The 14,877-nt window shown below is 40.7% G+C and overlaps 1 protein-coding gene across 1 annotated transcript; it reads left to right on the plus strand.

Annotated features, from left to right (window-relative positions):
• Positions 1-893: 893 nt before the first annotated feature.
• On the plus strand, positions 894-12,853 carry LOC148080260 (interphotoreceptor matrix proteoglycan 2-like). Its single transcript, XM_087792630.1, has 21 exons — positions 894-1,213; positions 1,487-1,653; positions 1,731-1,786; positions 1,857-1,891; positions 4,864-5,762; positions 5,838-5,999; positions 6,120-6,178; positions 6,253-6,273; positions 6,354-6,574; positions 6,680-6,741; positions 6,800-7,001; positions 7,058-7,501; positions 7,975-7,984; positions 8,064-8,104; positions 8,243-9,303; positions 9,374-9,593; positions 11,866-12,076; positions 12,148-12,336; positions 12,449-12,599; positions 12,665-12,738; positions 12,820-12,853. The coding sequence occupies exons 1-21, from the start codon at positions 952-954 to the stop codon at positions 12,851-12,853; spliced, it is 4,581 nt and encodes a 1,526-aa protein (XP_087648756.1). The 5' UTR covers positions 894-951.
• The last annotated feature ends 2,024 nt before the right edge of the window (positions 12,854-14,877 follow it).

The raw sequence follows: 14,877 nt of genomic DNA on the forward strand, positions 1-14,877 counted from the left end.
TCGAACCCCCCGCTGTCATCCAATCAGCTTACAGATGGTTAAGCTGGTTAAGCAGCAGGAGGTCGCGTGTCCTCTGAGATAAAACACGACAAACAAGACAGACGATCGGTCATCAATCACACACACACACACACACACACACACACACACACACACACACACACACACACACACACACACACACACACACACACACACACACACACACACACACACACACACACACACACACACACACACACACGACTGTGTGGTCTAAGGGGACGGTCTGATACAAAGAGAAGCACATTTTATTTGAAACACGGATAGTTCCTAAGAAAAAATGTTGGTATTCAGTATAGTTGGTGCGAAATATGAAATGAAAAGTTGGAATGAAAGCAGGGGTTGACTCACGATGTTGCATATGAATAGGAAGAGAAATTAAATGAATACTGTAGATCAATAATGTAAGAGAGTCAAAGCATATCTGGTCGCTAACCATCTGATACATTTATTTATTATTGTCTGGAGGCTTTTTATTCAGCTGGACTTGAATGAATAAGTCATTCTACAGGTGGATTTATCTTCATTAAAGTGGTCTGAAATAGTTAATTCTTTAATTCAATGGATGTAATCAGCTCACTTTGACGCAGCTTCACAAGTACAGTGGATTGAAGTGATAGTTGTGACCGTTGTGTCCTCAAAATCTCCCCTAATTGAACTTTAGAGAACTTTCTTGGTATCTTGAGGACTCTTCTGGTCTCTGTTGTACTCTCTCTGGTGTCGGGGCTGATCCAGGAGATTAACTAAGCAGATTACCTTTGAGTCCAAGGGAGACAAAAATCCAGTGTGCTCCATCTGCTCACCTGAGAGGCCGACGCTACTGTCAGGAACCGGATACCGTTGGAACCCCTGCTCACGTTCCTGTCGTCAGGTGGGCCCGAGGACGGATGAGCTGAGAGAGGAGAAAGGATGGGGGGACGGGGGTCGCTGCTGTGGATGCTGCTCCTTCTCTCCCACTGGGACAGCAGTGGACAGAGTCCTGCTAACTCCACTTCGCCAGACGTAGGAGTGCTTTGGACGCCAGACTCTTCTGGACTTCTGCGGCTCGGTCCGACTGCGTCGCCGAGCCGCCAGCGTAGACAAGCCTTGTTCCCCAGTGGGGTTAAACTGTGTCCTCAGGAGACGTTACAGGAGGTCGTGGATAGCCACCGCAGCTACTTCCACTTGAGAGGTGGGTTGAGCAGAAACTAATCCAGCTGTACTTTAGCATCTTGGTCTAACTTTGCATTAGATTATGATGTTAATATACAAATGTGTACTCTTGACAGGACATCTGCCACAGGCCTTAACTGACTCTAAAATAAATGAACCAGCTACCTGATATTTATGTGCTTGAAATATGGCAGGAATTGTGTGTTTTGTTTAAGCTAAACATTCTAACAGGAGATGTGGAATGAGGTTAAACTGAGATTGCACTGGCTGATGTTCTCCTCCTTGTTGTCAGTGTGTCAAGAGATGGTTTGGGAGGCGTTCACGATCTTCTGGGATCGCCTCCCAGAAGGGGACGAGTACCAAGTTTGGGTTCGTCGCTGTGCGGACGGTACTGTTGGAGTCGCGGATATCAGCACCTACTTCAGCCAGTCAGAGGAGCACATGGGCGTGGTTCGGACCGTAAGTTCCATATGCAAAAAAACAAACAAAATCAAATCCAATTATACTCCAAAAATCTTTATATTAACTGTTTGCAGAGAGTTGCCATGACGACGACAGCAGGAAGCGTTACGCAGACTCCTTGCCGGTGCAGGTTAGTCACCCCAAGATCGATAATGTCAAGTGTCCGATTCTAGACCCTGATGAGAGTTTTTGTCCCACAGTTCGACTACTGTCCACACCGAAGAGACCACACCAGGTAGTTCATCTTCATTTCTTTGTAAACTTCACTAGTTCATTTGAATATTTAAATTTCAATCAGTTTTTGAATGATTTGAAACTAGATGATCTGTTAGCATTTAAGCTACATTAGCTTCTTGGCTGGTTTAACACTTTACATCCTTTGCACCCTTGTCCTTATTTGTCTTCCCCAACTTCTTTCCGGACTCATGAACACAACATTTCTAAAGCTAATGAATAAATTAACCATATGTCACTCATGCTGTGTCTCAAATCGCATACTTCTCTTAGTATACTAGAAGTTAGTATGCATCAGGATAGTGTACGTACTAACTAGTACGCAAATTCTCGACAGATAGTATGTCTCAAATCAAATTATGACGTAACTTCCGTTTCCGTCGTTTAGGGTAGATAGTGTCCATCGAACCATACTCAGTTTTGTGGGCGTTTAAATACGCCAATTTAGTGTGCATGGCGCACTAAATTTCGCATGCTAAGAATTGAAACGCACTTACACACTAAAAATACTAACTTTGAGTGAGCAAGTATGCGATTTGAGACACAGCACCAGTCACATGTTGGGTCGATACAAAAGGTCATCTCCGTTCACTCGGATCCACATGATGATGTAGTTCACCATTTTGGTCCACATGTTTTTAAAATATTTTGTGTTCTTTTGGTTGAAGACTTTTTGCTCTTAACCGGTGCAAATTGATTAATTGTCTCACAGTCGTGGCCAAATTGAAATTGTATATATTGATTGATGATTTTTCATGCAAACATTTTAAAATGTGAAATCCTTTCAAAAGATATTAATATAAACAGTTTCAAATAATTTTTTATAAGGTTAGTTGAGCATTCCATCCCCTCTAAGCCGTAACAATGCCTTTGACATTCTGTGCACTGTACTCGATAACTGTACTTGCTAACGCTAACTGCTAATCCCACATTGCTTTGTTCAAATGCAGCTTTTTGTAAATAATAATAATCAAATCAATTTGATGAGATGTTCGTCCTTTGACTGAGAGAATGGAGCGTCAAAATTCTATTTCTAATTTCCTGACATTTGGAGCGATACAACGGATGTTTGTCTTCCTCCTCACGAGCACGTCAGACTTTGTTAGCGTAGCTGACGCTGGGAAGATAAACACTGCTGCTCCTAAACCTCTTAGAAAAGTGAGTTTGTTAATCGAGCAGTCGCGTCACAACGACGTACACCATCCCCAGCGTCGACTTATCCAAGATATATTTTGAGATAACTCAACTAAAGATTGTAAAATGAACAACACTTCTATACTTTATTGACCTGCCAGCAAGCCTAGCAAGGACACAATGATAGCGGTGGGTAATAAGAATGGCAGTTGTTGTTATTCGATTGAAAAAAGCTTCCAGTTCGTAGTTGTGTTAAATAAGGGATGGAAGCAGGAAAACTTTCCATCAGTGACTTCTGCAGCTATACAATAAAATTCCATGACCACAATTACATTAGCGAAAATCAGACATTTGTTCTAGGATAAAAAAAATAAAAAAAAAGTCTTATTAGAGGTAGAAGTGTGTAAATGTAGAAAGGCATCCAAGCAATGATAACGTTTATCTAACGATACTGTTAATGAGATTGAGTGTTAACTGTTCTTAAATCATTAATCTCTTTATTATATTACTTTTTAAGCACAACTGAACTCCTGTTTCCATTGACATAGTCTGTTATTCTTTATGTTTAAAGTTGTATCAGTTTTATTTATCATCATGTTAGCTTGTTCAGTCAAAATAATGATAAAGTGTCTTGTTACTAAAAGAAAAGAAAAAGGGTTGACTGTTAACTGTTAATAAAGCTGGCTTTCAAAATATTTTCCATCTTCATTTGAGATGTTAATCCTGTCATTATTGATCGTTAAATTAGACTCATGCTTAACCCAATCACATGTTATCCCTGCTAATCATATATACACAGACAATACCTGAGGACAGACACTTTTGTCTGGCGGCCTTCACAAGAGGTATTATCCATCTTAAAGTGTTAAGCAGGTCAATCCAGGCCAAAGGCGACGCAACTGCATTGATTTTATATAAAGCAGAAGTTCAACCTGCATGAGCTTTGATTAGAGGTCCTTTTTTTTTGGCCGATTCTTTGACTCATTTTCCCTTTAAAGATTAAAAGAAATATTAATATCGTTTCAGAACAGCTTGTAGTCACTTTTGAGCTACGATTTCTGTTCAATTTGAAATTCTGCAATAACACTACTTAACTCTATGAGGATAATGAATCAGTCTGTGAGGTATATCATTCTTATTTATGTATGTTGCATATATAACATCAAATAGAGAGTGTATGTGGGTTCTATAAGTTGTTATTGGAAAAAAGACAGAAGCTGCGTTGGCTCATTCTTCATTTATTTATGTTTTGACTGGTTTTGGGGGAGGGTAGCTATACATTATGCTAGACACACTAATTAAACTACATTTGATTTATAAGACAATTTATGGAAGAAATGTACAATGGATCAGCATCTTGGGCCAAGTACTCACAGCAGTGACCTCCCCGGGATTCAAACCTTGTCCCTATAGAGCAGGGTTGGGCAATTCAGTCTTCAAAGGACCGGGGTGGTGCAGGTTTTAGTCACAACCGATCAAGCACCAACAGTTTAACCATTGAGGTTTCAGCTGAAACAAGAATACCAGACTGTCGAAGAACTGATTACACTCCATGACACCTGATTGGTGAAAAGGTGTCTTGTTGATTGGTTTGAAAAAAAAACTATACCCACTGTGGCCCTTTGCGGAATTTACTGCCCACCCTTGCTCTACAGGCCGTCTGGATGCTGAACATTGCAAATTGGGCAAAAGTTTTATGACATCTATTCTGGCCATTCTGAAGCAGTCGTTTTGTTTTAATCTTCAATTCTGGGCGTGTGATTCAGAGGGCAGTGGACCATTGTTGAAACTTGTGCATGAGTATATATGACCGATGAAAACACATACTTTGGTTTTTAGGTTCACACTCTGAGGCAACGCCAGGGGAAGGCTCCTCATTAGTTTCTGAGGTTGCTGCCGACCACTTGACTTTACCAGTTACCCACAATCCCATCGACGGTGAAGTTCTGGTTTCTGATGATCCAGGGCCATCCAAGGTTCCAGCATCTGACCTGGTCACTTCTGAAATTAGTCCCTCGTCCTCTTCTCAACCAGAACGTGTACCAATGAAACTTCCTGTTACTCCAGAGCCCCATTTGCAAGACGACCTCCTCACAGTCGTCCCCCAGACAGATCCTGTCCCCACAGAATACTCCATTTGGACCACCACAGGTCATCCTCTGAAGAATGTGGGAGTGGACTTTGATCTGGAGGATATAGTACAAAATGCATCACACCCTGAAATCCATGCAGGGGAGACAGAAGTGACAGAAAGTAACACAGGAGGTCCAGAAGCCTCTCTAAATGTGAATAATGAACCAACCCTCTCACCAAAAAAAGATGTACAAGAAGAACCCACAAGTGTCCCCAAAGATCCAACAACAATAGAACCCACAGAAGTACCACAGTTAGAAGTAGAACCTGAAAGTGAAGAACAATCTCCAACGGTCAAAGGAGAAATTCTTGTTGGAACAAAATTACCTGAACTTGCAACACCAGACCCACGATTAATTGAGATAAACAGACCTTCAGAACCATCCTTAGAACCAGCAGTAGAGGCGGTTGAGGATCCGTCAGAATCAGGGGAATTGGTACACTCTGAACCTGGAACTACAGAAGGACCTGGAACAATGCAAACTCACAGAGTGTATGTGCATGAGACCAACAATGGGAACTTCAATGATGCCACAGAAATACCTCAGGACTCAGATCAGAACCTCTTTGAGAAGCATGATGCCTCCTCAGAAGCTGGTGATTCAGTGAGTTGAGATGGGTGAACAGCAATATATTTTTAGAGATGTATGAACAATATTAAATCCTTTTCTTTCTTTCAGGCTGTTAATGAGATCCAAACAGAACCAGTTCAGGAGCAGAACTTGCTGCAAGACCAGGTGGTTGAACTAAAGCTTAAACTGAGAGGGGAGACTTACAGTGATGCTCTGAGAGACCCAAGCAGTCATCAGTACCAGCAACTGAGTCGCCGTGTCACGCACAAGGTACCTGTCAAAAACACCAAATCTAAGGCTAACAAAACTGATTCATTGTGTATTCATGTATTTAACCAAAGGACCAATTAAATCTTCATTCTATATTAAATGGGGTTACTTGTCTTTCAGGTCCAGGAAATCTACCACAAGGTTTCAGGCTTCAAGGATGTCTTTATCATTGACTTCAGGTTTATTATTATTTTGTTTTCAAATCCATCTATTCAATGAGCGCCAGCTGTTAACAGTGAACTCTTGTTTTCAGACCTCAGAAAGATCTCGAAAGGTGAGTAGTTTTTCTCCAACATCAACTTACTGAGAGTCCGTGTCATTGTCACAAATCACAAAATCTTTTGTGTGATTTAGGGGCCTGGTAGTCTCTGTCCACTACGGTGTAACTTTTCAGGTGGGCATTGGTGGTGTGTCCAACGAGACCTTGGAATTTCTGATGCTGCAGAATCGTATGGTGGAAAAATACTTCCAAGGCAAAGGAGAACAACCCACCATTGTTTACACCATCACAGACTTCAGGAACTACATCACACAGGCCCTGCACCACTTACCTTCCAACGAGAGCTCTGAGAATGGTATGATTCAATATTTACTTTGCATGTTGTTTTGTGATTTATAAAACCATTTAATTTAAACTTGTGGGTTTTCTTTTTAAAGTGTTGAATTCTCTTTGTCCACAGACCAGAATCTTCTTCCTCCTGTCAAGCCACCGAGTCAAACTTCTGATGCCTCAGTAGAAATGGTAAATCCAAGCTTTGTTCATTCTTCTTAAATAAACTAAAGACTATTTCCTCTTATAGGGCAACGTCCTTGCCGCAGAGAAACCACCAGATTCTTTTCCGTCTTCCGCGACGGATGTGTTCCTAAAAAAAGACGACTTTCTAGTGGATTGGGGTGTTGCTCCCAATGAGCCACCGAGTGAGAATGATGTTCTCATGTTTGATGAGAGTACCTCAGCCCTGTCCACAGGGGTCAAGATGGCCGACTTACAGTCATATGACAGTAGGTATATATGTTAGCGAATGTCTACAGTATAACAGTGTTTTTCCTGTCTACAGGTGATACCCATTTGGTGGACGAAGGATTTATTTTTACTGATACCGGACCTAGCTTTGTCACTGTTCCGCCACCTCAAATCAGCCCTGAGGTTGTGCGTGTGGATGGTTCAGGCTCTGGTTCCTCAGGAGATGGCGAGGATATAGATCAATGGTTAATTACTTCAATGGCCTCTAATAGTGGCTTTGAAGTCCTGCCACCGCCAGATCTAGAAGAAGAAGAAGAAGATGAACAAGAAGGGCAGGAGTTTGTAGGAAAAATGGATGAAGGTAAACCATCTGGAGATGAGGCTGATATTGACGAGCTAGTCGGCACACATGACATCATAAAAGGGATAGACGTTCATGACGTTGAAGACCAAGCCGAGATTGAGGGGGGTGATGAAGAAGGAAGGGAGGATTTTGTAGATGAAGAGATTGTGGTTGACAGTGTGGGGGTTCAGAAAAGTCATGAAGATGTGAAGAGCGATGTGAAAACAGAGGCAGAAGAAACTGAAGATGACAGTGTGGGGGTTCAGAAAGGTCATGAGGATGTGGAGAGCGATGTGACAACAGAGGCAAAAGAAGAAACTATAGATGACAGTTTGGGGGTTCAGAAAAGTCATGAGGATGTGGAAAGCGATGTGACAACAGAAGCAGAAGAAGAAACTAAAGATGAGAGTTTGGGGGTTCAGAAAAGTCATGAGGATGTGGAGAGCGATGTGACAACAGAGGCAGAAGAAGAAACTGAAGATGAGAGTTTGGGGGTTCAGAAAAGTCATGAGGATGTGGAGAGCGATGTGACAACAGAGGCAGAAGAAGAAACTAAAGATGACAGTTTGGGGGTTCATAAAAGTGATGAGGATGTGGAGAGCGACGTGACAACAGAGGCAGAAGAAGAAACTAAAGATGACAGTTTGGGGGTTCAGAAAATTCATGAGGATATGGAGAGTGATGTGACAAAAGAGGCAGAAGAAGAAACTGAAGATGAGAGTTTGGGGGTTCAGAAAAGTCATGAGGATGTGGAGAGCGATGTGACAAAAGAGGCAGAAGACGAAACTAAAGATGAGAGTTTGAGGGTTCAGAAAAGTCAGGAGGATGTGGAGAGCGATGTGACAACAGAGGCAGAAGAAGAAACTGAAGATGACAGTTTGGAGGTTCAGAAAATTCATGAGGATGTGGAGAGCGATGTGACAAAAGAGGCAGAAGAAGAAAATGAAGATGACAAAATTCTTGTGCTTTCAACATCTGAGGAATTAAATGAGCTCACATTTGATTACCAAACATTTTCGGATAGGATTCCTGCAACCCTACGTTATAGCACGGACCCGCGCCTCAGTACGACTCCCCTTCCACTGATGGTACCTAGCCAGAACCTCGAAGCCTCTGGAGGGGAGTATGATGATCAGACAGAGCCCTTTGACAGTTTCCCTACCAAAACTGCATCAGCTGATGAACAGGAGTGGTCATGGGAAGAGCCTGAAGACCAATCAAAACTTGACCAGACTATTTTTGAAGAACCAAGGAATCCATTTCATTTAGAATCAACTGTTACATTCCTTCCGTACGGATATTATGGCCACCCAGAAGTTGAAGTTATAGAGGAACAGCATCTTGGTGTTTCGGCTATACCAAACTCCTCTCAGGATCAGGAAAATGACGAAGACCAGGAAATGACTGTGGACCAAGTGATAGTAATTACAACAACTTCTTCACCAATCACCACTTCCTCTCCTGTAACTGCTCATGTCTCCTCAACTGCTCCTGACGCCACGCCCAGCCTTACCCTCTACTCTGTTCCTGTCCTTAGTGGGCCCGAAAGGGATTCTCCATTCACTAGGGTATCTGACTCTGTGCTAGATGAAGATGACACAATTTTCCAGCAGTTCCCGGATCTTAAGGGTGAGGATCTAATCAGCACAACTCTATCTCCAAGTACACCAATGGCCCTCTGGACTCCAGAACAAACTACATCGCTTAAGGACCTAAATGTCCCTCCCACCTTGGTTCATAATCTTACTTCTGTTGTGACCACCTTTAATGTGGATCAATATGAAGCCAGCGTGCAGGTGGACAGTGACGGTAGTGGGTTTTTAAGTGAAGTGAGAGGGGATGAGCTAGGAGCCCAGAGAGATCTTGCCCAAAACCAGGCAGGCCAAGACCTTCTAGTTTTCTTTCGCCTGCGTGTAACCAACATGAAGTTTTCCCCCGACCTCTTCAACAAGAGTTCACCACAATACCGTCATTTGGAACAACGCTTCATGCTTCTGGTAAGACCTTCAATGACAAACACATATGAAAATTTGCCACCAGTTTGTTTACGGACCTTCTCGCCTTTAGCTAGTTCCATTCCTGGAGTCCAACCTGAACAACTTTCAGAACCTGGAGATCCTAAACTTCAGGAATGGAAGTGTCCTAGTGAACAGCCGAATGAGGTTCCGGGAGCCGGTTCCAAGGGGTGTGGCTACAGCAGTTCACCTGATACTGGAGGACTTTGCCATTGCTGCACATCATACCATGGATCTTGACATTGATACCTACTCATTGGATGTTGAATCAGGTATGTTTTTCATTTTTAAAGCGGTGGTGACCACTTTCAGAGATAGTGTAGGAGCCTGAGGGAGAGTGAATCTAGCAAATGGATGACTCTTCTCTACCCATTGGGGGTGACTGGTTCCAAGAATGCATTTATTGCAACATAATGAATTATACTGTAGCTTGTAAGCAGACAGATATTATCCCAGGTATATACATTAGGCCAGTGCGGTGAGGTTCATGGTTGGTGAGGCACTGACTCCTTTAGTGTAAAATGTACAAAATAAACCCAAAAGAGTAGCTTATTCAATTGGCTACTGGTTATTTAATATCTCAACAGCATTCTTCACACACACATGCACACACACCCACCCACAGTTATAGCATAAACCTGTCCATCTTTAACAATGTCATATGAAGATTGATTAAAAATATGATTTAATTAATAATTTCTCAAAAAGTCTATACTGAATTGTTGTGATATTTGTGGGATATTGGTCTACATCCTCTAGATTTATGGAAGTCATCGACTGTGGATAAATATTGATTTATAGCTTCATAAAACGTCATCTTTGACGTTGACATAAGAGTTGTAGCTGAAATATTACATTTTTATTATCAATTTATTTTAAATTCTATATTCAAAATCTTTAACCTGCCATATTCAATTATCTGAAACCTTTCAATTGACTGAAAATCTAAATTTGTTTTAAACAATTGATACATATAGAAAAAATGAATTAACTAATAAATAATATAAAAAGGATTAGCAAACGTGGATTCAAACAGTATAGAGTATGCCATGATAATATAGGATTACAAGGAAAATGCAGCTGATTAAATGCTCTTAATTTGAAAGCCAAACATTTATTTCCTCATACTGAAAGCTTAGCGAGAACTCTTCAGATTTACGGCTCAGACTGGAGAATCCCGATCGACGGTTAGCTTGACAGCAGAATGATGTCAGCACTGTATTTGTAAAATGTTGTTAAGTGACGGTGACTCAATCACACTTACAGTCTGTGGAAGTAGAGAAGCTGTAATGAAAGATAGACCCGCCTTATGTTGCTTCTGATTGGTTAATATGTCCTGGTGCCTTCTGTGATTTGCTAAATTTACGCAAAAGGACTCAACTTTGTTATCATGAAAACATACATATTGTAATAAATGTAGTTTTTAAATATTCTATTGTATTTTTCTTAGTCTTATCTCTTTTTTATACGATTGAAATTAAAACCATTTCTGGTCTTACCTTGTCTGTAGATAAACGCCCGTCTTCGCCAGACAAACCTCTGTTACTTTTTGTAAAAATCCACCTTACTACGTAGTTTGATGAGGCTCATAAGCGTGTTCCTCCAACTTGGCTTTTTCACTCTGGTTGTATTTCCAATCAGCGAAACTAAATAAGACCATTACAAACATTAAAGTTTAATGATTAAAGACATCGGCCAGACTGTGCAAAATCAAGGCAAATAAACGTATCTGTGAGCATTATATTGGCGACATTCAGAGATACGTCAAGCCGCACGTGTCAAATGCATTTTACAACACAGTTTGTGATGGGCTGTACATTGAGAGGTGAGGCTCTGAGTAACATGTTACGTTTGGAGTGTAACTAGATTGAGTAGCTGACAGTGAGTATATTGGCTGAGCAGGAAACAACTTGAAAATAAGTCGGATAAAATATGTAGCTTAGTGGGGTGGAGACTTAGATGCAAGGACACTCGTAAATTTGAGTAGACCAATGTTAGTCACTCTTTCGCGTAAGAATTACATTATACAAAATTCTACTAAATAATATATCTTTTTTAAGTATTAAAAGTGGATTTTCTTTTCTCAAGTCTAAATACCATGCTGTAAATGTAAATGTATTAGCATACAGCCACTACATAACCATGTATTTGGTTCAAAACAGTCTTGGTCAATTCAGCTTACTCCTAGTTTATGGAACATTAAACATATCCTGCAACAAAGCCCACCGAGGCTAAGGTGGAGGTAAGGCAGGGTCAGGTGTGGGGGTCAGGTAACTTCCTGTTAATCACAGATTATCGTCTCAGTCTACGTCTGTCACTTTTTAAATCTCACTGGGTTAATTTTAGAAAGGTGTTTTGAGGGTGGAGCTAGTAGACGCCTCTCGTCCGTTTGATCCTGGTCATTTCAAAGGTGACACAAGTCCGTTTGTTAATCTGTCTGAGCCTATCAGACCTTTTTTTGTCCCCTAGCTCACCTAGTTCAATTGACCCATATCACATGACTACAACGGAAGTCACATGACTGTAGTAATTGGTCTTTTGCAGGTAAAGCTGCAGATGCCTGTAAGTTCCAGGCTTGCAACTTGTTCTCCAAGTGCTTGGTAAACCAGTGGTCCGGCGAGGCAGAGTGTGTGTGTGAGCCAGGATACGTCAGCGTGGACGGCCTCCCGTGTGAGAGTGTGTGTGACGCAGACAAAGACTTTTGCCTCAATGATGGCAAGTGTGACATCATCACAGGGAAGGGAGCCATCTGCAGGTGAGAGGATCATACATGTTACCGTGACAAGTGTGTATTTACTCATATTGAACTCATGACGTGAACTACAGGTGCCGGGTCGGGGAGAACTGGTGGTACCGGGGCGAACACTGTGAAGAATATGTATCCGAGCCACTTGTTGTCGGGATCGCAATAGTCACTGTGGCCGGATTCCTGTCTGTGGCTGCAGGAATTTTCTATTTCTTAACGAGGGTGCTGCGGGACCAGGAGGACGGCGAAGACTTAGAAGACCCAATTAGGTGAGAGTATTACCATCGTTCAAAGTTTGACAGATCAGTTGGATTGGGTTGCAAATTTCAAAATGGATCTTGTCATGGATCAAACTTACATTTGACCTGCTTTGTCTCTCAGGCAAGCTGGCATATCAACCGTAAAACAAACAGAGGCATTCGACACCATGTACGATTGTGAACCAGTAACAGCCCACTATTACCAACGTTACGACGATTCGCACAGGAACGCTCCCCTGCCTGTTCACCAGACCTCACCGCTGACCAGAGAAGTAAGGAACTAGCTCTTGTAAAAATAACTTATCTCAGGTCCTCACCACTGTTCCTCGTCCCACAGGAGCTCCAGCAGCATCTGAAGATGATCGCAGCACAAGATGAAAACTTTGACGAATTCTTGCGAAATACTCGAGTGTAAGAGTAACACACATTTGACCTGATTATAAATACAGACTGAAGTGAATTGAACCATTTCCATTGCAATCTTTTCTGCAGATATTTGGAACGAAGAGGAAGTTCAACGACTTGAAGTCATCTTTAAACCAAAGTACAATCTGCTAATTCCAGTCATCTCCTTGCAGAGAACAGCCTTTATATGCTTGTCGCGCCTGTTCCATGCTTTTAATGTCATATTGATGTTTGTTTATTTGCTTGGGTGAAACTTCATTTTTCACATGACAACTTTTTTATGTAACGTGTGTGCACCTCAGCTGCCGCACAAAGAAAATGTATCGTTTATACTTCTTTTTCATCAGTTTGCGACTGCCGTCAGTGCCTGTTAGCATCAGCTAGCACCTGTTAGCATCTGTTAGCACGCACATTTTGATGAGCAGTGTTGTCGCACAAAGTTTACATTTCTTAACCTGACTGGAGCAATGGAGTGTGTTTTTATTGTCGCATGAAATCATTCTTTTCATTTAAAAGAAATGCAACATCAAACATTTTATAAAGAGTATAAGCTGTATCATATATATATATCTTAATGCTTAATATGTTGCAGCTTGCTGCTGTGTTTCACACACACTGTGATGTGATGGAAGAAAGTGTTGTCATGTAACTGCATCATCATTACAAACTTAAAGCTGTGAACTCACAACACAAATGAGTTGTTTAGTGAAAATGTCACTTTAGTCATTAAAAAGTCCAGTGTTATTGTTGTGTGTTTTTCATTTTGGTAGTGACTAATATGTTACAACAATTCCTAAAACATTTTCTTAAATAAATGTGTTATTTTTACAATCTTGTTGCCTGTTCTTGGGATATTAAATACTTAAGTGTATGGTTAACCGGATGGAATCGACTGTTACAGTAACCTTGGCCAGAATATAAATAGAATAAGATCACACTCGGGGCTGAAGAGAGCAAGAGCGGTTTGAATCATGAAGACATTCTAATCGCACTACAGGGAGCCTTTAAACTTTTGGCAGTGTGTCTACACCCTCACTTTAAACCAGAGACAAACAAGTGGACAACCTGTTCCTGAATGAACCGAATGAAAGAAAAAACCATCTAAAATGGATTCTCCATTCAATCAAATATTTTGCACATTTGTATATATAAGCTATATCAAATATAAGCTGCATCTTTCTTCAATTTATTGTAATTTAGATTTTCAAGTTGTAATAGAAAATATATTCTTATAAATATGTTGAAAATAAATTAGTGATCCATTTTATTTTACTTAAATTTCTGGATAACTTGATGAAAAAAAAAATGAATTTGGTAAACTCTAAGATATCAAAGGCAGCATTATACAAATAATTTGATCAACATTTTTTCTTCATTACACCTAGTAAAATAGTACAGTAAAATATTATATACATGTGTATTTAAATTGTGAGCTTTGCCAGCTACAGCGCAAATGTCACGTTGAAGTAAAAAAAAAACTTGAAATTTAAATTTAAAAAACATTGTCTATTAATTCTGGAATAAATGATGCTACTACCAATGTCCATCGCTGCAGAAAAGAGGTTTAATACATTTAAAAGTTAAGCATAACTTGGATTATATATATATTTTTAAATATACATAAAATAATATTATTTTAACGTCACTCCCTTGTACATGGACGATACATTATTATGAAGTAAGATAGTGTTTGTCCTGCAGTACTGCTATTTGCCAGAGAGTAGCGCTCTTTGTCCGTTTACAGTGGTGGGGACTGCGGAAACTGAATTTTTAATCCCGCTTTGATCCAGTATCTTTTGAAGTTATTGTGATTTATGTTATTGTGATATGATTAAGTGTATCCTATTCGAGTGTTGGCAGTTTTGGTTGGTCATTCAGTCAGTTTAGGTCCCATTGTTTTACATTCCTCTGCCCGAGGTGTGTGTGGCTCAGAGCATGGGAGAAGAATGAGTAAAAGGAATTACAGAAATATGACAAATAAATGACGATTACTTGTTAGTATGTAATGTTAATGTAATTATATATTATTTTACATATGCCAACTGTGAGACAGCGGTGAGGTGTGCTTCCGTATGACAGAGAAGTTCAAGGTGGAGGTAGAACTACATCAGGGTTCAGCTCTGAGTCTCTTCTAGTTTGCGCTGG

The sequence above is a fragment of the Callionymus lyra genome, chromosome 5, assembly GCF_982586985.1.
Source record: "Callionymus lyra chromosome 5, fCalLyr1.hap1.1, whole genome shotgun sequence".
Classification (NCBI taxonomy): domain Eukaryota; kingdom Metazoa; phylum Chordata; class Actinopteri; order Syngnathiformes; family Callionymidae; genus Callionymus; species Callionymus lyra.